Source organism: Salvia hispanica, chromosome 2 (assembly GCF_029641045.1).
Source record: "Salvia hispanica isolate PSC_SH4W2 chromosome 2, Shi_PSC_v1, whole genome shotgun sequence".
In the NCBI taxonomy this organism is placed as follows: Eukaryota; Viridiplantae; Streptophyta; class Magnoliopsida; order Lamiales; family Lamiaceae; genus Salvia; species Salvia hispanica.
The window spans coordinates 11,186,033-11,209,961 of NC_142693.1; the positions used below are offsets into that span (position 1 = coordinate 11,186,033).

The following is a 23,929-nucleotide window of genomic DNA, read 5'->3' on the forward strand; positions in this document are numbered from 1 at the left end:
CTAAATTATAAACAATGCCAAATAAGTCTGTTGTAACCAATGAGCCCATTTCAACACCGTTTTGTTTATGATGGATCGATCTTATGCCGGGCCTTACCAGGCTTGGGTCGGACTGGGTCACTTGACAAATCTATTTATGTAAGATGTGTTTGCGTTGGTTGATTGGGCTCGGTCACACTAAAATTTGTTGTGGGCCACTAAATTTTATTTATTACATGACCTTAGTTTTATTAATCTTTTTAAAATTAGATGTATCTGATTATATAGTCCTTCTCAAAATCCAACTATGCTCTAAATCATACTAATACATAAACATAGTTTTTTATTTCATACACCAAATATTATTCCATTCCAAGAAGCTTAGACATTATTGTATAAGGTGCCGAGTTCGAGCCCTCTTGACATCAGTTGTAATTTCATCCTTCATATAGGAGTTTATTAAAAAAAAAAGCAGTTAGCAAGTCAAACAACATAGAAGTCATACACGAACACAAAGGTATTAGGGGTGGAGGAGAAGAGGCTGCTAATGGTGTATCCTCGCGCCAAACGGAATACACCGGTGCCCCCGATGATCGGTATTTCCTGATTCTTCACAAATGGCATCTTCCGGCCAGCAATGGTAAGCGAGCTCCCTCGGTATGGTCCATCCGTGAATATGAAGGTGTACGTCAGCACAATTGCAATATCATCGAGGTCTGAAAACGCAACAAAGCCTTGGCTTCGGCCCAATCTCATCGAGTTCGGGTCAGGAGTAGCAGTTACGAAGTCATCGCCTACTAGGAACTGGCCGAAGTTTGTGGGAGAAGTGGACGTAATGTTTGCCCGTGCCACCTCGTATAGAGTTGCATTTGGGCCGCTCAAAATTTCTTGAAGATAAACACGAAATGTTGCTTTCTTATTCAGACTTGAGCCGTTGCATAACACCATTAGTGAACAAAATACCAATATTATGGGGAGTTTGGCCATTTTGTTTTAATGAAGAGATGGTGGAGAAATGGGAATTTATAGCTGGATAAAAGAATGATCAAGTGTAACTTGGTTTATTTTGTCAAAATGAATTATTGGTTCATTAAATGAGAATTTGGATTTTCAAGTGATTCACTTCTTTTAAGTGATGCTAAATGGCTATATTTGTTTATTTTTTCATAAAAAGTTAGGCCATTTTACATTATAGTTAGTTTTTTTTTTGGAAAGGCTACAATTCTTAGGTTAGTAATGCTCTTATGCCTTATTGTATCATTATTTGACATGATAGTGCTTTGACAAAATAATATTTCTCAATTCAATAAACTGTGTTGGGAGGATTTAAGGAAAAATAAGGAATGTGATCTAATTCTTAATTTATAAAATTTCCATATTTAGTTAGATTATAAGAAAATCTAAAAGTAGTTTGATTCTCCAACACAAGAATCATAACGTAAAATATAAGGATTATTTTAACTTGTATAGTTCTATGTTTCTGCTTCTATATCTAGCTCTCTGCGTCTCTACTTCTATGGTATTCAGATATAAAATTTTCAAATCTGTGTTGCTTAAGCCACTGACTTTTTTTAGTAGTTAGTTATATGTGTTTATGTTCTATTATCCCATAAATCAAGTATGGACTCTCTTTTTTCAGTCACTGTAGAGATTAGAAGAAAAAGATCATAACACTAAAAAAAAGCGCCCATTTTCTAGCACACCACGGTGCTCGCAATTTTGCTAGCAGAAACCGAGCAAAAATGCAAACAACGACCCATTTCTGAAGATGGAAATAAAACGAGGGGCTTTGCGAGCACATATTTAATGTTCGCAAGTTTTCGAGCAAACGGTGCAAAATATACATGTGCTAGCAAGTTAGAGCAAGAATAGGTGCTAGCAAAACTTTAATTATTATCCAGATCTACTTTCTTCTTTCTCATTTGTTACCTTTCCATATATTTATTATCACTGTATGATTCCTTCCCTTCTGCCATTACCTGCCAAACCAAGCTTCCACCCATAGCAAATTTTTTTGCCAGATCTACTGACATAAAAGGTGGGAGTAGAGAAATATGGGGAAGCAAGTTCATCAAATTTTGATATTTTCCAATTATTGAAAGTTGGGACTAGAGAAATGCGGGGAAGCAAGCTCATCAAATTTTGATATTTTTCAATTATTGAAAGATAAAACTTTGATTTATTAGTTATTCTTCTAAAGTTGTGGGCTAAATTATTATACTTAGATATTCTTCTAAAGTTGTGGGCTAAATTATTGATTTGTTAGTTATTCTTCTAAATTTGTTGGCTAAATAATTCAAAATATTATTATACTTGATTTTTCAGCTATTCTTTTGAATGTGTAGGCTAAATTATTATATGGAGTACATGATTTGTTAGATATTCTTCTAAATTTGTGGGCTAAATAATTCACAATATTTTTATACTTGATTTGTTAGCTGTTTTTCTAAATTTGTGGGCTTAATAATTCAACATAATAGTGTACTCGATTTGATTAATATTATTATACTTGATTTGTTAGCTATTCTTATTTTTTATTTTATTATTTTTTTCCCCACATATATGACATGTGATTTATATTGTTTCTTGCCTAAGATTTTTGCGATTTGGAGGTGTTTCTGTTGCCCGTGGTCGGCCCAGCTTGACATTTTTCAAGTATCTAAAGGTAAAATTTTTATTTGATAAATATTCTTTTAAATTTGTGGCTAAATAATTCAAAATATTATTATACTTTGTTTGATTTATATTGTTTGTGTATGATGGATAGTGAAATGAATAAAATTCCAGGAAGAGAGTGGATGTATGAGAGAAAATTTTCCACCGGAGATTTGAATCTGGATTTTATTGATGGTTTGGATAAGTTTATAAATTTTGCTATACAACATCCCTCTAGAATGAATGGTTTTAAAATTAGATGTCCATGTGTACGATGTGATAATAAAAAATGTCTTCATATGGACATGGTGAAGGAGCATCATGTGAAAAAAGGGTTTACTCAATATTATTATGATTGGAGATTTCACTATGATGTTGAAGTGTCGTCCAACTCAAGGCAAATAGAATCCATGCATTGTGATCCACCATTGAATCCGTACCAGCACATGGTGCACGATGTGTGGGGACAATCAGATGCTCACGAGCATTGGCAGTATGTTCTGCCTACATACATGCCAGAACCTCCATTCAATAAGTTGCAACAGTTCTACAATTTGTTAGAAGCTTCTAAGTCTGATTTGTGGGAGGGGTGTGATTATTCTGAGCTGTCAACAAAGCTCGAATAATGACTATGAAGTCTGAACATTGAATGTAACATCCCGGATTTTAGAACCCTAATTTTTTTAGCCCTAGAATTAATTGTTGATGACGTGGCATCGAGAATGCTTTTATTTCATGAGTTGATATGGTCGATTTGAGTTAGGGTTTGTGTTGAAAGTTTGAAAAGTCAAACCTATTTAAGTTAATGGTGTGGCATGTGATATATTAAGTTATGAGACTATGTGGTCATTTAATTGTTTATGGGTGAGTGAGAATATTAGAGAAAATTTCCATAAATACTTGTCACCCTAATTCTTATGATTTTCGAACCCTAGACCCCTTGGAGAAAGAATTTCTATTTTTCCGGAATTTATTTAATCCTTGGGATATTTATCCAAATTAAATTCCAAGAGCCAATTATTTCCTTGTTTAGAGATGGAAAAATCGAGCCCCTTATTCTTCTAGTGATTTTCGAAAATCACTATATTTGGGAAGGAAGGAATTGTTTTATTTTATTTGATTCCTTACTTGATTTCCTTCCATACCTAGAATTTAATTATTCTACCAAATCTTTTCATACTTCAAGAGATCTTGCCTTACTTTATTTTAGTCAATATTCAAAAATCCATGCCTTATTTAAAAGGCTAGAAATCGCCCCTTGTCTTGCTCATGGAGGATTTTCCTTATTTTTATTTTGCTCCATGATATTTTATTCTATATGGAAAAATACCAAAAACAAAACCATGGCTAATTACCTAGCCTAATTTTCGAAAATTAGGAGATATGGCCATCTTCTATTTTTGTTAATTCTTCTTCCCTACTTCACAATATTATTTTATTTATTTATTTATTTGGGAGGATGGGATCTTACCAAATATTCTATTCTAATTACTTAAAGATCTTGTTGAACTCTATAAATAAGAACCAAAACCCCAACCCTAGCCCCATAATTTTCGGCCCCCTCACCCCCATACACTCTCTCAATTTTTCTTCTACATTACTCCATTAATCCTCATCCTTTGAGAAGAAATTGAAGTTTAATCCAAGAACTTTGAAGAATCAAGGCTAATACTTGTTTTCTACCGATTGTTTTTCGCTAAAAAGGTATTTTCGATTAAGAGTTATGTTTGTTCTTCTTCTACCTCTTCTTTTCTTCTTCCAACCGATTAATCGGTCTTCTTGAACCCTCATGCATCTTAGTCGAGTGAAAGAGGGATAAAAAGGGATGTGGGAACGTGTGTATGTGTGTGTGCCGAGTGTGTGTGTGGCGTGTGTGTGTGTGCCGCGTGTGTGTGTGTTGTTGTGTGGTGTAGTGTGTGTTTGATAGTTAAAAATATGGTGTGATAAGCATGATCTTGATTAATTAGTAATGATAAGATGAATCGTTGGGAAGGGGGAAAAGTAATGAGACATGCATGAGTAAGAGTAGTATTGAACCTAATTTGTGATATGTGCCTATGTGATTAAAAAGTGAAACTTTGGTTGCGAAGCCGGATAACGGAAAAGCAAATCTACTTGAAAACTAAGCAATCGAGGTGGGCTTTACTCTTAAAACTCTCTTTTATTTTGTCAAAATGATATTCGGTGTTATAAGGGTGGTTTAACTGTTATGCCATGCCTATGTTTGTTTTAATGTGATTGTTGGATATGCTTATACGAATTCGGGTCTGAGTGTGGGCCGCAAGCCCTACCAGGCTGTGTACACGATGGGATCGAGAGCCGTCCTTGCTAGTCGGCCGGTCTCGTGGGCGAAAAGTGTGGCCACACTTTCGTCGCACCATGGAATGATTGTTATTTGATGAGAAAATGGGAGGTTATTTTGACTGGCCAGTTTATGAAAATGTATTTTGTGATACTCGTGATATTCCTTTTATAACTGCTTAAAACTCGAGTACACTTGGTAAGGGTGGCATAACTTATAAAATGTTTTGGCAACGAGCTCATTGAGTATTTCAAAATACTCAGCCCTGCATGTGTTTTCCTTATGTGCAGGTTGAATGAAGACGAGTGGTGGCGGGTGTTGAGCAGCTTAATTACTTAATGAGGATATGTCGAACTCTAAGTGTAGTTGTGTCACCATACATAGCTATACTTTCTCTTGGTCATTTTCCGCTGAATTTTTGATACTCTTAGAACTTCTTTTTGGAATATTTGCATCTTGCCTTCGGTTTGAGGCCTTAGTCTTTTCATGTAATTTCGTCTTGGATATTGAGCCGTGCTCTTAGGTTATTTTGATCGCCATTTATGATATCTTTCTTCTTCTAAACTTCTAGGTTAAGTTGTTGCATTAAATACTCTGATATCTCTTTCATTTCTTTTGGTCAATACTCTTTAAATGGAACCCTAGCCTATGTTTACTTCTTTGGAGTCGGTTTTGGGTAGCAGCTGCCGCATTTATTGTACCCTAGGAGGGCGGGCTGTTACATTGAATGTCTCAACGAGCTGTTGACGAATTGCGTCAGTTTATGGAAGAGCGTTTGTCAAAGCCAAATCGTATGCCTAACAGTTTCTACAAGTGCAAGAAACAAATGCAGACTTTAGATATGCCCCATCCGAAGATACATTGTTGCAAGAAAGGGTGCATGATCTATTGGAGAGAAAACGAGAATAGGACCAAATACAAAGTTTGTGGTCATGCTAGATTCAAGGATAATGGCAGGATTCCATTCAAGAAGATGTATTATGTTCCTCTCGGCCCAAGATTAAGACGATTGTATGCGTCTGAAGTTGAGCACGCCCAGACTGCAAGAGAGATGCGTCATCCAGCTGATTCTATAGCCTGGAAAACTTTCGACAAGACACATCCCTTATTTGCTTCTGAATCAAGAAATGTCAGATTGGCACTTAGCACAGATGGATTTCAGCCATTCGGCCAAAGTGGTTCACAATACTCATTATGGCCCGATAATTTTAACTCCATACAATTTGCCGTCATGGATGTGCATGAAAAATCCATACATGTTTCTCATTGTGATCGTGCCAGGTCCGAAGAGTCCAAAACAGAAAATTTATGGACTGAAGGAATTCCAGCATACGATGTATCAAGAAAACAAAACTTCCAATTGCATGCAGCACTGATGTGGCCTATCAGATACTTCCCCGCATATTCAATGTTATCAGGATGGAGTACATCTGAGCACCGTGCATGTCCGTATTATATGGAGGACTCACAAGCTTTTTCCTTGAACCATGGACGGAAAACTACTTGGTTTGATTGTCACAGGAGGTTTCTCAATAGAAATCACCATTTCCGCAGAGATAAAAAGAATTTCATAAAGAACAGAAACGAACATTTCGGTCCTCCTTCGATCTTAAACGGAGAAGAGATACTTGATCACTTGGAACAATTTGAGTACAAGAGAGTGTTTGATGAAGGTGCAAAAGCAGCAAACTCCGAGTTGAGCAAGATTTTTGGATGGAATAAACAAAGCATATTTTGGGATCTTCTGTATTGGAAGACAAATGTGATTCGTCACAATCTAGATGTCATGCACATAGAAAAAAATGTGTTTGGCAATATCTTCAATACCATCATGAATGTGGAAGGCAAGACGAAAGATAATGCTAATGCAAGAAAGATTTGGAAGAACTTGGTATACGGCCTGAACTTTGGCCTTGTGACGGGAAATATCTTAAGGCTAATTTCACAGGCAAAGCTTAATGATGCATGCATTGAATCTTATTGGCAAGAATTTAAGGTAATGTTGTTCTAACTTTTTTTCTTTTCTTTTATATCATTTTGCAGGTGTATGCAAATATTGAGAACTATAATCAAGATCTTGCCAAATTTGCCTTTCGTAAAAGATGTAAGCGTAAGTATGGAGATCATATTTACAAATTGAAACAAAGGAAAAAGAAGCCTGCATACTTCACAAATGCGTTGTGGGAAGATTACACTAAATTGTGAGAGACGGATCAGTCTATCAAGGTTTCCGAGAGATGATCGAAAAACCACAAACAAGGATATGAGAAAGCCCCCAGCACACATTGTAACACATGTGTTTCATTTGACGTGACTGCGGAAAAGATGGTAAACTTTGCATTTTCTAGTTTAACTTGTTCATTTTTTAATTATTGTTAATCATTTTGAATATTGTTTGTAGATTAAAGAGAATAATGGAAAGATGCCTAAATTTGTAGAATTTTATAAAAGGACTCACACGCTAAGGGGCAAAGATTCACAGGGGAGGCGCGCCATAGAAAGAATGGTAATTTCAAAGTAATTTGCTTACAAATTTATATATCTATAATTAATTTTTGAGTGACAACTGCCGGAAGTAAATATCTTTAGTATGATGAATAGTAAATATGAATATGATAGTAGTAGTGACTATGAAATTAAATAAGATATCAAGCTTTTTTTGGTCTTGCATCTATGGGATTTTAAATGAAGAAAATGGGGACTGCCTTGCATCTATGGTATGCTTCCATGATTGATTCTATGTGAGCATTTCATGAAAAAGAAGGCAGTGTTGAAGGGGGTTTACCATCGGCTGGTATAATTACTGTTGAAATAAAATGTTTGTTATGAAGAAGTGAACTGATGGTGATGAGCATATATGTGAGTGTGTGTATATATATACAAATCTGATTCTTGATTACTGTTGATATCATAACTGTTGAAATAAGAGGTGCTGTATAGTTTGAAAATCTCACCATCTTCTCATTTCCTTTTCTAAAATGTCTTCTTGGCTCTTTTGAGTTATGAGAGTAGCAGATAAATTCCTTTAGCACCATTTCAGATTAAATTAGAGAGCTATGTATTGCTTTCTATAGAGTTGCAGTGTCATATGCTGGTTGAAATAGACCGTATATAGCATGTGCATGCATTGGTTTGAAGTCTTATTATACATGATATGAATCCTGTATCTTGATTGATTCTGTATCTTTTAGTTCTGCAAACGAGGGGGTTCTGATTTCTAAGTTGATAAGATTGATTCTGTATCTTTTAGTTCTGCAAACGAGGGGGTTCTGATTTCTAAGTTGATATTTGATTTTAAATGTTGATTTTCTTCCTGTTTTTTGTTTTTTTGCAAACGAGGTGCTTACTGTTTTCTTCTTCTAAGTTGATATTTGATTTTAAATTTTGGGGCAACCTCTTACTATGTCTTTGTTTGTTTGTAGGAGCAAGTTATGGCAAGAGCCTATGAATTAGGGGCTGCAGGGGAATTAGATCCAGATTTAGATCGCATTTTCCTTGACCTTTTTGGGAAGAATATGGAGATACAGCAAATTCCTGGAGCCGAACAGACAACAAGCATTTATTTCCCTAATGCTAGTGGTTCGTCCAATGGGGGCTCGGGCGTTAGCAAGGAAGAGTTACAAGCAATGCGAGAGCAAATCACTATTGAGGTGCGCGAGGAGATGGAGCAGCAAAATGAGGCGTCGCGCGCGGAGTTGGAGAGGCAAAATGCGGCATTGATCGCAAAGCTGGAGAGGCAAAATGCAGGGTCACACGCTGAGTTAGCAGGGCAAAAGGTGGAGTTACGCGCGGAATTAGCGAAAGAAAATGAGAGGGCTATTAGAACAATTGTTTACCCTTAGTGAAAAGGTTAATAGAATGAGTAAAAAACTCAGTGTAAACCAATCTTATTAATTTTATGTAAGTTTTGAATTTTGATAACTTTTCATTCTCGTTTTATTATTATTTTTATTTAATAAATTATCCAGATAATAATTTGAAAAAAAATAATGTTAGAATTTGCAAACAAAAAATATATTCAGAATACTAATTGCTAGCACCATTGTGCTCGCAAAAAAAGCTGAAATTAAATAGTCTAAAATTTGCGAGCACATATATGGCTTGGTCGACTTCGCCATTTAGCGAGCACAATGGTGCTCGAAAAAGAACTTATGCTCGCAAAACTGCTCACAAATTTGCTACAAGCGTTATAGCAAGCACAATTGGTGCTCGAACTGTGCTAGCAAAACTAATTGTTGCGAGCATTTTATTACCCTTTTGCGAGCACAAGGGTGCTAGCAAATGGACGCTTAGGTTTATGTTCTTAACTTAAGTTGCTTCGGCCTTTTTTCAGATGATGAAAAAATAGATTCAAATTTGAAATTAGTTCATGTCTTATGATTCATATGCATAGGAGGCTGTGACATTAATCTTAAATAAAGGAAAATTAAAGTTTTGGAATCTTAACATAGGCCAGATGCAAGAATCATATTTTTTTAGGAATTACTATAACTTTGAAATTATATTTCCAGAGTTTATAAATTACAAAAATCAAAATCCTAATAGTTACTTACTATTTCCAAATAATTCTAATAACTTTCCTTTTCCCAACAAAGAAGGCACCAACTAGTGAGATTAGGCGCTAGTTTAGGTATAATTTTAAACTTATTGAGTATTATTCTCAATACTTTTAAAATATCCGTTTTATTTAGTGGTTAATCTAAATTGAGCAACTACTACTACTTGATAATAAAAGAAATTAACGTGTGCAATAACTTTGGAAGAAATTAACGTGTGCATTAATTTTGTAAATAATTAAGTTTTCCAAATCAAGTATAATTTATAGGCTTAGGAAAGGTTAACTTTATACAAGTATTTCCAAATTAAATTGGAAATCACGTCCATACAATCATTTTTAATTAAGTAGTATATTTTGAAAATATGTTTAGTAATAATCCCATTATATATATAGCGGCTGCGACCAAAGAACCCATGTCTTTCTCAAGATCGTCTCTCGAAACCTAGTACATGAATACATAAGTTTATATTAGTGATTTGTTTAATTGGTTGATGTTCTGTGGGACTTGTGTTGCATGCTTGTATATTTATGTGGAATTTTGAGTTGATGATATAAAAGAGATATTTTCTTTGACTGTGGTTTTATGGCTTCTTTCGCTTGTCTGCTTGTCGTGGTTTTCTTTTCTAGCTTTGTTTGGGGTGGAGTTTGATCCTCCCTTTCTTGCTGCTTTGGGTTGTATAGTTTTTGTTTTGTATTCTACAGTTCGCTTCTCTTGGCTCGAGCATTTAGAATAATAAAAAAAAATAGAGACATATTGTCTTGTGTTTATTTTTCTGTTTAATTACTTCATGTGTTGTGTTTTACACCTATTTCAGTTTCAATTTATGGCTGTGATTTATTCGATCTATATAATAATATATATACTATATGTATGTGTTACTATTCACCTATTGATGAATAATTATAATTTCAGGGTTATCTCACAACTCTGTGGATTGAATCAATCAATTGGCTGCCCTCTTTCTGGATCTTTCAAAATGTTAATTGGCCATGTTAGAGAAATCACTCCACAGGACATACGAATCGTAGGTTTTACCGTTGTTTTTTACTCATCATTTGTGTAATCCAAAATCTATATACATTATGTACTATTTGTATTTAATGCATATATATGGTAGCCTATTGAAGCACTGATTGATTAGAAAACAATAACAATTCCTTATATTTTTCTACCATGTGTGCTAAACTTGTCTTTTGAACTCGATCAGGTTAAAAACCTTGTCGAAATGTGCATTCAACGTTACATGAATGAGAAGGAGGTTGTGGATATGTTGTCCAATGATGCAAAAATTCAACCTCGCATCATCAAACTTGGTAACATTAATTTCCACTTAGTCTCTACTATTTTCATCGATCTACCTATTATTTTGATTTTGTACTCCATTAACAAACGTGCTTCATTGATTTTGATAATTCTTGAAAAATGTTTGTACCCGTCCCGTACAATTCATTATACTATAAGTTTGGAATTATCTAATAATTTGCTTTCTTCTAGTGTGGCAAAGGCTGGAATCGGAAAATCCAGAATTTTTTCAGACGTATAATCTCAAATTGGCTTTGAGGGCCCAGATAAGAAAATTCAATGAGTTCGAGAGACAGGTTGAGGTAATGCGTCAAGTTGGCCAAGGAGTCATTTCCATGTCTTCGTCGAATGGATCTCAGATGCATTCAAGTGAGTTTTCTTTTGTGTCATGGTGATTTTATCCATGCATCTTTGGATCAAAACAATATGTTATTGGTTTGATTGATAATCAAATTTTGTTTTTAAGCTTGGGCAGAGCATAATAATTCAGGTTATCAAGTTCAACGGCCGGTCGGGCCACCTATAATGCCTGAAAACATGCACCAAGTTGTTACATTACCCAATGTCTACACTAATGGTGTGTCCGCCCTGCAACCTACCGTGCAACTTCCGGTCAGCATGTCCAGTCATTGCGGTCGGACTGAGATGCCAGAAAACAAGCTGTTAACTCAAAATTCCAGCTCAGGAATCATGCAAGGGATGAACCATCTGATGATTGAATCAGCGGGTGGCTTTACAGGCGACTCCCGCGGCATGTATGGCCCAATGAAAAATAAAGTAGAGAAAGTAAAAATGTATTCTTTTAAGCCCTATTGAATCTTAGGGAAATTAGAAGTAAATATCTGACAATAAGAGTTTTGGAAATTTTGTTACCTTAAGAGATTGAATTGTTTTTGGTTGGATTTAATGTTTTATGAAGTAGAATTGCAGCATGTAATACCCCGTTTTCTTAATGGTGTTTAACGTTTATCAATACGGGCATGCTTATATTAAAGTAAGTAGTACTTCAAACTACTATCTTTTTTTACTTTAAATCCTTTTGTGTTTTATTATTCAAGTGCCAACTTGAGTAGGTAAATATGCTAAACAAGTTTGTTGTGCAAGGAAATACAAGTTAGCGAATAATTTTCCGTGTATAATTATAGCTCAGATGAATATTAAATGTCCATTTACAAAATATAGATATTTTACATTTTGAATTATTACATCCTATACATTTCAACTAGAGCCACAGTCAATCCAAAATGGACGGATCTGTCAAATATTAACAATCAATGGGTGTTTACCCGATTTTGACCCAATTAACATTTTTTATTATTTCAAAAATAATAAATATTATTATAAATAAAATAAGTTTTATATTATAAATAAAATAACACCAAATAATAACATGCTTCTTCCTTTCACACCCAAAACTGAATTTGTTCCCCAAAAATTTCCTAATTTCCCAATCCCGCCACCTCATCTCTTCCCTTTTTCTCCCATCGATCCACCCTGATAGGATAAACCTCCTATCGGGCTGATCGGCGTCCGTAAATCGGCGATCGATAAATGTTTGTCGCGGGCAAGTGTCCGTCGAGCACGACGACTTTCTCACTTAGAGAACATAATGAACGATAATATTGATATTCTATTGATTGATTTCTCAAATCCACCTTGTCCTCAAGGTGGGAACTCGACAACCAAATCTAGTGTTGTGCGCGGAACGTCTTCCGTCGGGCAGCGGCGCAACTTTGGTGCGAGATGGTGGGAAGGCATAACTAGTTGTTGTGCGCGGGTGGATTCCCGTCGGGCAACGACGTAGTTATTGATCAATCGGTGTGGCTAGTTGCTGTGCGCGGTGGATTCCCATCGGGCAGCAACATAGCTGTGATTCGATCGGTGTTTTGGAGGGTGAGATCGTGATGAAAGCACCAATTTGATTCGATCGGTCTCCCTCTGCCTCACAGAATTGATTTCACGGCGCCCTCATTTCTCTTCGGACATGTCGGCTTCCTACTCCCGGTGTTCAGCCGTTGTTGCTCACCCTCAAGCCATCGTCTCGCCTCTCCTCTCCTCTGCGTCAGGCTCATCGCCGCTGTCGTCGCTTGATGGATGTAGCTCGTCGGTCTCCTGCCATCAGCGCCGCCTTCGAACTTCGTGCTGATGCGAGATTCCGTCGTTCCGACTAAGCAGTTTTTGCTCGCCGACAAGACAGAGATACACATCTCTAGTCTCTAATGTTGAGATTTGCACTCTCGGTTCTCTCTGATTTTGATTGTGGAAGTAAGTGTGTGTGTGGAGATTGAGTCGGAGGTGGTGGATTACTGGTGGGATAATTAATCGGGTAAAATGGCCATATATTAATATTAACCAATTTATTTTATTTAGAGTAAGTGCATCTCCAATGCTGAGGATGTCTCATTGGACTTCTCCGACGGACTTCACAAAACCCCTCCTGCCACGTCATAAGGACCTCACACTGCACTGCCACATCATAAGGACATCTCACTGCACAATGGCGGACATCCCCAAGGACTTCCCGCGCAGACTTCCCGCAATAAAAAAAATCACAAATTCACAAATATGCAATTTACGTTGCGTAATAAAATTTCGACACGAATACGGATGGGGAAAATGCAACTACTTCATTAAAAAAAAACATACATAATTATATATATAAAAAAAATTACATGGTTATAAAAGAAAAAAAAAATACAACCCCAAGCTTCAACAAATGCGACCCCCGGCTCACTCCTCATTGTCCGCATCGTCCCCGCCGCTAGTCCAGGCGCCACTCTCGGGCAGGGGTGCCATCCCCAAATCACGCCTCAATGTGTCAATGACATCCTTCAACATCATCTTGTATAACGGACCAGTCGCGTTATGCCACATTTCCATGGTCTGTACCAGGCTATGCATTTGCTGCGCGCGGGCGAGATTGTTGATCTCGGGAGTGGCCTCCGATTGGACCTCGTCAGACCCGCTGGCGCTTCTCCTTGCCATCCGTTGTGCAGTCTTTTGCCCAACCGGACGACGACGGCGGCAGGAAGACGCTTGAGGGGTCGGGATCTCTACCTCGGCCTTGGGGAGCTCGTGAGAACTGGCACTGCTGCTGTACTCACCAGAAGCGCTGATCTTCGTCCGCTTCGGCCAGCCAGCTTCAACACCCGCACAAAACTTGGCGGACTTCTGCACCACCGGAAAGACATCCCAATGCTTGAATTCGCGGAACTTCAACGCCCTATCGGGGTACTGCTGCATGGAAAGGTTCTTCACATCCTTCTCGGACATGACGTTGGTTGCTTGGCGGAGGTTGTTTTGCTAGATGCCGGCAAATTGACTGAGCTTAGGCCTCAACCGCTCCCACTATTTCCGGCATTGCTCGGGACCGTGAGGCTTCCACTGGCGGTTTGAATCGGAGGTAGCCTTGACTAATGCGCAGCCACATTTTGTCGATATACTGGTTAACCCCGATGTAGGGATCCTTGACTACAACGACCCAAGCCTTCATCAGCGCGACGTTTTCTGCCACACTCCAGACGGTCCTCTTTCCCGTCTCCTCCACATCCTCCTCCTCCTCGGCCCCCACACGCACACGCGAGGACGAGGTAGGGCCCTTGCCCCTGCCCCTGCCCCTCCCTGCGTCCTTCTTCTTCGACCTCCCTCCCGCTGGTGGCACCACTGTGGGAGTCTCCCTGATCGGATATAGCCCCAACTCCTCCAAAGAGAAAGTATCATTCTCGGTGAACTGATTCCCCAGAGGAGTACTCTGGAAATCCCCCGATAATAAATCCATGTAGGGGCGATAGACATTGTCCCCAGGTGATAGGGGCCCCTGCTAACCCCCCTCCCCCCCGCAGTGGCAGGCATGCCGGGCATCATTCCCCCCATCATCCCCGGTGTCATGCCCCCAATCCCCACTGCCATCCCAAGCATCATTCCCCCATCCCCGCTGCCCCGGGCATCATTCCCGGCATCATCCCTCCACTCACCCCGGGCATATGGGGCACCATACCACCCATCCAAGGGTACATATTGTAGTACGGGGACATCATCCCCGTCATTTGGGGAATCATCCCCGCCATTCCACTCGAGTTTCCCTCACCTCTGGCGGGAAACATCGGCATTTGTGACTTGCTCGTGGCGGCAGAATTCTTATCGTTCTCCATTTATCTTCAACAGAAATGAAATTTAGAGAGAGAGAGAAAAACTTGTTAACACAAGTGGTGCGAATGAAATGAAATTCAACGAGCCGTATATATAGAGTTTTTTTTTTTTAAAGGAAAAAATCGGAAGTCCGCGCCGGACGTCTGCGTCGTCGCCGCAATGGCGGACGTCGCGACGGACGTCCGCCTCAGCCGCGGATGAGCGGTGTCCACTCCAGACGTCTGCGTCCTCACCTTCCGCGCCTAATGGCGGACATCCCGCGCGGACGTCAGGCAGGAAGTCCGCCGCTGGAGATGCTCTAATGCCAAAATTGGTCCAGAACATATGGTCATTTTACGATTTTGGTCTCAGACATTATGTTTAAAATATTTGCATCCCAAATATTTCAACTCGGATCACAATCGGTCAAAATTTGACGGTTCCATCAAATTGTAATAGTCAATGTCTTTAAACGCGATTTTGACACAATTAAGCATTCTGATTACATTTTTTTATTATTCTGAAAATAAAATAATTCATATATGTATTTCAATTCATAAAAATCCCCTCATTCATCTTCTTACTCCCAAACATATCTTCAATTCCATCATCCATTATTTCAAAAGCTTCAATCTAGGGTGCATTCGGCGCTCACCACGGCTGCCGAAGAGGTGTGGAATCTCAAGGCCTAGCAAGCCTCAAAAAGTATTTCCATATATTCGGCTACATCAACACCTCCTTCGACGAATTCCTCGAATCCACAGTAAAAAAAAACTACCAATTGAACTTCAACCTCAACCAAACCGGCGAGCTCGACAGGGAGGAGATTTGAGTTTTCCAATTTGGGAGTATTCTTTTTTAAAAGAACTAGTATCACACATGTGCGATGCACAGACCTAATGTATTCGTATTTATACGATTATAATTTGTATATTTAATAATGATATTAATTTGAATAATAATATAGATATATGGATATATAACAATAGTAGAAAATTACATTTGTAACTTTTGATATTGTACTAATATTATTTATGATCTATTCTCTCTTTAGCTTGAGAGAGGTGCTGAGTTTGATCAAAAGAGAGGGATGGAAGGAGATGAGTTTGAGATGAATGTCCAAACAGTAGTACTCGTAGTGACAAGTTTACGGAAGGATGAATCTATCTTTGGGGCAGTAGTAAAACATTGTCGTCAGCTTTTGAAAGAGGTCTCCGGATCCTCTATGAGGTTCGTAAGGCGATCAGCGAATCAAGTTGCCCGCACGTTTGCTCGGGCATCTGGTTCTATAGCTGAGAACAAGTTTTGGTTGAATTGCATTCCTATTTTTATTCGCGATGTAATCGTTATGGATTTGGTTGAATAATATCTTTCATTTGGTGTTAAAAAAAATATCTATTCTTGAGAAACATCACTTTGGACATGATTTTGTATTTTTTTAACCCTAACCCTCTTACTTTTCAAACTATTTCCAAGACAGTAATTTACTTTAACTATTACTCAAATAAAAAATTATTTCATATTCATATACTTTTGCACTGAAAATAACAAAGTAGAAAAATCAGACAAAAAAAGTTGAAAGAGGAAATAAAGATAAGCATGCAAGGGCAGCACTGAAGATAACAAAATAGAAAAATCAGACAAAAAAGTTGAAAGAGGAAATAAAGATAAGTATGCAAGGGCAGGGTAGTGATCAATTGCTAATACTCATTAGCAGTCCTAAACTAAGATTAAATCTTAGCCATTAGATTAGAAGATCTAGTGATTGAAATAATGTCACATGGATTATATTTTTAATTAAGAAATTAATAAATAAAATTAGAGAGTATTAATGTCAATTCTCTCTCATTAAAATCATCTTAAAATTTTAAATTTACGTAACTCTCTCGATTTAAATTATTTTTTCGCAAAAAATATATCAATTTAAAGATAATTTTTTAAGGATTCCAACGAGATCTCAGTTGCATATGTTCTGACGACGTTCGGATGATGAAATTTGATATTTTTTATTTTAATTTTTATAAATGTTGATAATCAGATATTTATCAATAAATACATAAAAAAAATCTCAATAAAACCATGTAAAAATCTCAATAAATATGTGTTGATATTTTCTTGCACTAGTGTTGATATTCTTATGTTATATTGTTGATATTTGCAATACACTATGTTGATATAAAAAAAAATATTCACGAAAATTATCATATGATAACATAATGACGATATTACCTTTTTGTTGATATTTTGTCTACTATTTATTGAGATTCGTAAAATTTAATTTCATCCACTCATTTTAAAATCTAAGGGTGGAGATTTGGTTTTGATTTTGGATTAGAATGCTATAATCATTAAAATATGACCGTTCACGGGCATTGTATAAAACTCATATTTGGGGTTGACTAACTTAATTATATCTTCCATGAAAATATTAACTTCCTTGATTGCAGGTATGACATTCACACTGAATCTCTTTAAGGTGCTCTGAAGCCTTTTGTCATCTGTTGTGGTCATCTTGTGTACAACCTTTCTCTTTCTGCAAACCACACAAGTGATTTTATTAGAAACACAAACGGACAAAGTTGAAATCATGACAAGTGTTGCTCTTCTGCTAAGTTTAATCTTGACAACATAAATCAGTTAAAACTATAAATAAAAGTTTGCTGCATAAGAGCATCCGTAATGGTCGGCTAGCGACCGGTTAGCCGATTCGTTGCGCTAGCCGATTGGCTAGCCGAACCATTGCAGTCGGCGAGAGAGAAATCGGCTAGCGCTTCGGCGTGGGCTAGCCGATCGCTCGTCGCTGGCCGAAGCGCTAGCCGATCGGCTAGCTGCCATTGTGGCGGCCCGATCGGCCAGCGCCGATTTTTTATTTTTTTTTTTAAAACCTATATAAACGCGATTTTCGTTTCATTTTCATTTGCACCACTTATTTTAACGAGTTTTCTCTCTCTCTAACTTTCTGTACAAGAGCATCATCGAGCGATGGATCACAACAACGAGTCCAGTCCAGCGACGAGTGGATCTCAGACTCCCACGGTACCTGTGGGATCTGGATGGGGGCAGATGGGCTCGGGGTTTAACATCCCTTGGAATCAGATGATGGGGATGATGGCCGGTGCGCCCGGGGGGGGGGGGGGGGGGGGAGGGCCAGGGGTATGCTCGGGGGGTATGCCGTGGGGGATGCCGGGCGGTGGGCAGGGGAGCGGCGGGCAGTCAGCGCCCGGGTGGGGGGGTATGCCCCAGATGCAGCAGCAGATGATGGGGATGATGTGGCAGGGCGGGATGCAGGGGGGGATGCAGCACGGTATGCATCCCGGGATGCAGGGGGGGCTGCAGGTGTCACCGGGAGGGGACACGGTATATCGGCCCTCGCTTGATTTTTTGACGGCTTCGTCTCACACGTCGACCCCAGTGGAGACGCAGTTCTCTGGCGATGACCTTCTGTCATTGCATGATATGAGGATCGATCTCGGGGAAGATGATACTTTCGTTCCAGCGACACGGGCCGCGCCGAAGAAGAAGACAAGGGGGAAGGGGAAGGGCAAGGCGGTCGGCGAGTCATCGCAGCCCGCTGCCCCTGGCCGGAGGAAGTGGACGGAGGATGAGTACGCCGGGGTGGCCAAGGGGTGGTTGGAGGTGTGCGGCAATCCGCTGGTTGCGAACAACCAGCGAGTCGTCAACATGTGGTCGAAGATTAGAGCTGCCTATAGGAGGCACTGCCCGCACGGGAAGGACTTCAGCAACGAGGAGGTCCGGAAGGGGTGGGAGCGCACCAGGGCCGCGGTGGGCCGTTTTGCGAATTTGTTCGCCAACGCCCTCCGTCAGCTCAGAAGTGGGCAGAATGAGGACGACGCCCGGAGGATAGCCGCGAGTCAGTTCCCCTTGGAGGGGAAGTATAAGGAGTTCACCTTTTGGGAGTGCTTCTTGTTGTTGAAGGACTCCGAGAAGTTCCGGGCGGGGTGCGACGCTGGGTGGCCGAAGAAGCAGCGACTGAACTATAGCGGCGACTACAGCGGCAGCAGCGGCGGATCCCACGACCTTCCCCCGGATGCTGAGGAGTTTCCATCCCCTCCTTCATTTACTGGTCGCCCCCGCCCGGTTGGACAGAAGCGGGCTGCGAGGAGCGAATCCCCCCTATCGCCCCGCGAGGTCCAGTCCTCCGCCCTCCCACCCGCCCCACTCGAGTACACTCTCCATTCGCGTAACCAAACGCGGGCTCAGATGTACAAGGTCTTCCAAGAGTGGAAGAACGCCACTGACCCTACGGAGAAGATGTTTCTTCACGAGTTGCTCGAGAGAATGCGTGTTGATTTGGAGATCGCGAGGGCACGGCTAGCGGGTTCCGACGTGGGCTCAGATACCACGAGTAGCGGCAGCGGCGGCGGCGACGGCGATGAGGAGTAGAGAGTGGCGGAGCTCGTATGTTGAAGCCCTTTTTTTAAAAAAAAAATCATGTACTTTTTTTTTAAATCTTTGTACTTTTTTTTAATGGAAATGATTATTTTTCCCGTATATGTGTCGTAAATTTAATTCCGTATTTTAATCGTAATTTTAATTCCGTAAATGTAGTATATTTTGAATTATTTTAATTGCGGCTGGCCTATGGCTGGCCTAAATCTGATGTGGCAGGTAGATTTTTTAGTGTTGCTGACGTGGTAGGGGAGAGAATGGCTGGCCTATTGCTGGCCTATGGCTGGCCTAAACAACATTGCGGATGCTCTAATATCGAGAACAAACCTTCTCATTGTACCCTTTCCACCAGTGAATTCCATGGTTTCAAATTATTACAAAATTAGTAACATAACAAATTAACAATCACATAAAAAGTACGTGTAAAATATATGAAAGCTAATGCAATCGGAGAAGGCAATGTGAAAGTGACTATAAACTTTTATAGGAAGATATTATAATTTATTATTTATGTACCCTTTCCACCAGTGAATTCCATGGTTTCAAATTATTACAAAATTAGTAACATAACAAATTAACAATCACATAAAAAGTACGTGTAAAATATATGAAAGCTAATGCAATCGGAGAAGGCAATGTGAAAGTGACTATAAACTTTTATAGGAAGATATTATAATTTATTATTTATGATTATGAAGTCTTTATTTCATTTTATTTTAATATAATATTCATGATGGCAATTTTGTAAATATCTCTAAATCTCCTCTTTTATATATTTATAGATAATAGAGAGAGAATCAATTTGGGAAGATATGACAGAGAGAAGAGTGAGAATATGATTTAAATGTTAAGTTGATTATAATAATTAAGGATATAATGGAAGTTAATAATCACACTTAAAGACTGTAATTAGGTTAAAATTGCGTTTAAAGATGTTGACTGTTATAATTTGACGGAGTCGTCAGTTTTGGACTGATTATAATCCGTGTTGAAATGTTTGGGATGCAAAAATTCAAAACATAGTGTCTGAGACCAAAATCGTAAAATGATCATATGTTCAGGACCAATTTCGGCACTTACTCTTTTATTTATAATACTCCATCCGTCCCACTTTAGGAGTCCCGGTTGATCAATTTTGGACGTCCCGCTTTAGGAGTCTCGGTTGAGATAAATTAATAAAAAAATGCCTACAAAGTGTTAAAAGTGGGTCCCAACATCCACTATAACATTTATTTATTGGACACTCAATTAAAAGTGGGTCCCAACATCCACTACAATATTTATTTATTATACACTCAAACATTTTTTTCTTAAAACATGTGTCCGACTCAACCGGAACTCCTAAAGCGGGACGGAGGGAGTATAAAAGTTACTTATTTATAATTGTAGTATTATTTTTTAAATAATTAAAATGATTAATTGGGTCAAAGACTCAAAATCGGGTAAACACCCATTGACTGTTAATATTTGACAGATAAGTCTATTTTGGACTAATTGTGAACCGAGTTGAAATATATGGGATGCAATAATTCAAAACGTAATGTTTTGGACCAAAATCGTAAAATGGGTGTTTATGACCACTTTAGGCCTTTACTCACTAAAATAAATAATGGTCTGAGGGTATCACACTAGTATATACTCTCTCTGTCTCATGGTATTCTTATTTTTATATTTTGAATCGTCCCTACTTGTACTATTTTTATTTTAAGTAAGAATTAGGATATTTAATTAATATATCAAAATTAAAAGTGTTCCTTCATCAAGTAATCTCAAATTATACTTAAAATACTAATTTAACTATACTAAAAAAAATCCATCCTAAATATATGAGGCATTATAATATTAAACTTATTGAGTACCATTCTCATTACTTTAGAAAGATCCGTTTTATTTAGTGGTTAATCTAAATTGAGCAACTACTAATAACTTGATTCAAAAGAAATTAACGTGTGCAATAATTTCGGGAAAAATTAGCGTGTGCAATAATTAAGTATTGATAGGCTTAGGAAAGATACTTTATATAAGTATTTCCAAATGAAATTTGAAATCACGTGCATACAAACATTTTTAATCATTTGAAAACGTTTTTGGTAATAATCCCTCCACATATATAGCGGCCGCGACCTGAGCACCTCATCACTTTCTCAAGATTGTCACTCTAGACTTTGAAATTGATTCTTTCTTTTTTTTTTATGGTTTGATTGGTTGATGTTTTGTGGGAGTTGTGTTGCATGCTTGTATATTTATGTGGAATTGGGAGTAGATGAGAAGAGGCATATTGTCTAGTGTTTATTCTTCTGTTTTATTAATTACTCCCTGTGACCCTGTGTGTTTTACACCTATTCCAATTTCAATTTATGGCGAATATCCTATCTATGTAATAGTAAGTAATATATTATATGTGTGTGCTACCATTCATCTATTGATGGGATGTGGGTCCTACTTTTAAAGTATTAGTTTTATAATATAATGTGAGTATGAATGAGTTAGTGGAATATGAGGTCCACTATCAAAAATGGTAAAAGTGAAATGGGAAAAATTATGTAGGACAGCTCAAAATGGAATACTGGGTCAAATTATGTGCGACGGAGGGAGTATTTATTACTCTCTCCGTCCCACTTTAAGAGTCCCGGTTTACTACTTTTGGGTGTCCGACTTTAGGAGTCCCGATTAGAATATTTCATAATTGGTAATAGGCCTCACATTCCACTCACCTTTTTCCACTCACATTTTATTATAAAACTAATATATAAAAGTAAGACTCACATTCCACTATCTTTTTTCATCAACTTTCTTTTATATTTCTTAAAATTCGTGCCGAACTCAACCGGAACTCTTAAAGTGGGACGAAGGGAGTATCATTTTTATAGAATGAGCGTACAAAAGGCAACAGGACTACTACTATTGTATTGTGTGCGCATATGCTTTTGTCCATACTTTATTTTCTTAAACGTTTATTGTTTAGTAATTTATAAAAGCTAATTAGAATTCGAATTGTTTATTTATGTTAACAAGCCCCACGCTAATCATTTATGTTTCCTAAAAATAGAAATTATTTTTTTTTTTAGTTCTATCGTTTCCAAAATTCTTATTTTTTTAAAACTTAAGTATAAGTTTTGATTAAATACCAACGGGTTTGGAAAGCAAAAAAGAAAGGGAAAATTCAGTCCCAAAATTTCACTTATTTGGAATAAGTTAAATCAAGCTATTCATTGTCATGTCTTTGGCCCAAGAATATGGGCCATCATTTTAATTAACCTTTAAGTATTTTTTAACTCTTTTTCCAAAAAGATTTATTAATGTAACTCAAATTTTGTTTAATACATTAATTATCCTACTTCCACTCATGACACAAATTTTTATCATTTGAAGTTATGAATCACTCCATTTTATTTTCAAACTCGTGATTCATCCAAATTCTAATCAATCGAATAACCTTAAAAGTAAATTAAACGAACCCCAACACAAGTAACGTACTACAATTTTCATACTAATTCAATTACTACAACAAATAACGGAGTATTTAATTTGGACTACTAGTTGTTATTTTAATAATTTATTTAAAATTATAGAGAAAACGAGCAAATTGAACTTTGATTTTTCATGAATTTTAATTAAAATTTATAATAATATTTTTTAATATATTAAAATCAAACTAAATATATAAATTAAAACGACTAATAAAAATATCCGTCTAACTATTATTCTTGACTCGATTTTCTTTGCTTGATTCTCGATTTCTTAATTCCAAACAATTGTTGTATCGGTGCAATCGGTAACTAAATAACCTTGGAGTTGATTAATCATGACATTCATCATTATGGGCCGTAATAAAATTTCGGTTGATGTTGTTTTCTAAGTAAGAGTGGGGACTGCTCATTTGTCAAAGATTAGGGGCCAAAGCCCTGAGAAATATGGGCCATTATAATAATTATCCTTTTACTAATTTAGGTTGATGTTGTTTTCTAATAAGAGTGGGAACAATGTTGTCGGAAATGTCTATTCAAAAATGTTTTTGTAGAACTTAGTTCAATTATTCTACTCATGGCACAAAATTTTCTTCTCATATAGTTCTCACTCTATTTCCTTGTAGTCGAGTCATTTTTCTATTTTAGAAAGTTTCCTTATAGTTGACTCATTTCCATATAATTAACATTTTTTCTCACTCTTATTTTACTTTCTCTTATTTTATTCTCTCTACTTTTTTATTTCTCTTACTTTTTTATCTATTTACTTAACATACTAAACATCAATTTCTTAAACAATGTGACGAAAAGTTTCGGTTCAACTATGAGGAAACAAAGGGAATACTCACTTCGTCGCATTAAAAATGAAACGTTTTCCTTTTTGGTCTGTCCCATTAAAAATGAAAAGTTTCTAAAAATGGAAAAATACTCTCTCTACATTTTCTTCTCTCTTACTTTAGTCTTTCTTCATTAACTCACAAAACAACACTACATAAAATCATGTGCCGAAAAACAAATGTTGCATATTTAATGGAACGGAGGGAGTACTATTTTATAAGTTATAACCAAAAATGATTTGTATATATTTCACATAGATGTGAAATCAAAGTATGCGACAAAATAGCGCC

General features: G+C 37.6%; 1 protein-coding gene and 1 pseudogene across 1 annotated transcript; one reads left to right on the forward strand and one right to left on the reverse strand.

Annotated features, from left to right (window-relative positions):
- Window positions 1-462: 462 nt before the first annotated feature.
- Window positions 463-927, reverse strand: LOC148931560 (dirigent protein 1 pseudogene; annotated as a pseudogene).
- Window positions 928-10,471: 9,544 nt separating this feature from the next.
- LOC148931561 (uncharacterized) lies at window positions 10,472-11,613 on the forward strand. The gene is made up of 4 exons (XM_089064827.1): window positions 10,472-10,519; window positions 10,703-10,808; window positions 10,990-11,166; window positions 11,264-11,613. Exons 1-4 carry the CDS (start codon window positions 10,472-10,474, stop codon window positions 11,611-11,613), a joined length of 681 nt encoding a protein of 226 aa, XP_088920953.1.
- Window positions 11,614-23,929: the final 12,316 nt, after the last annotated feature.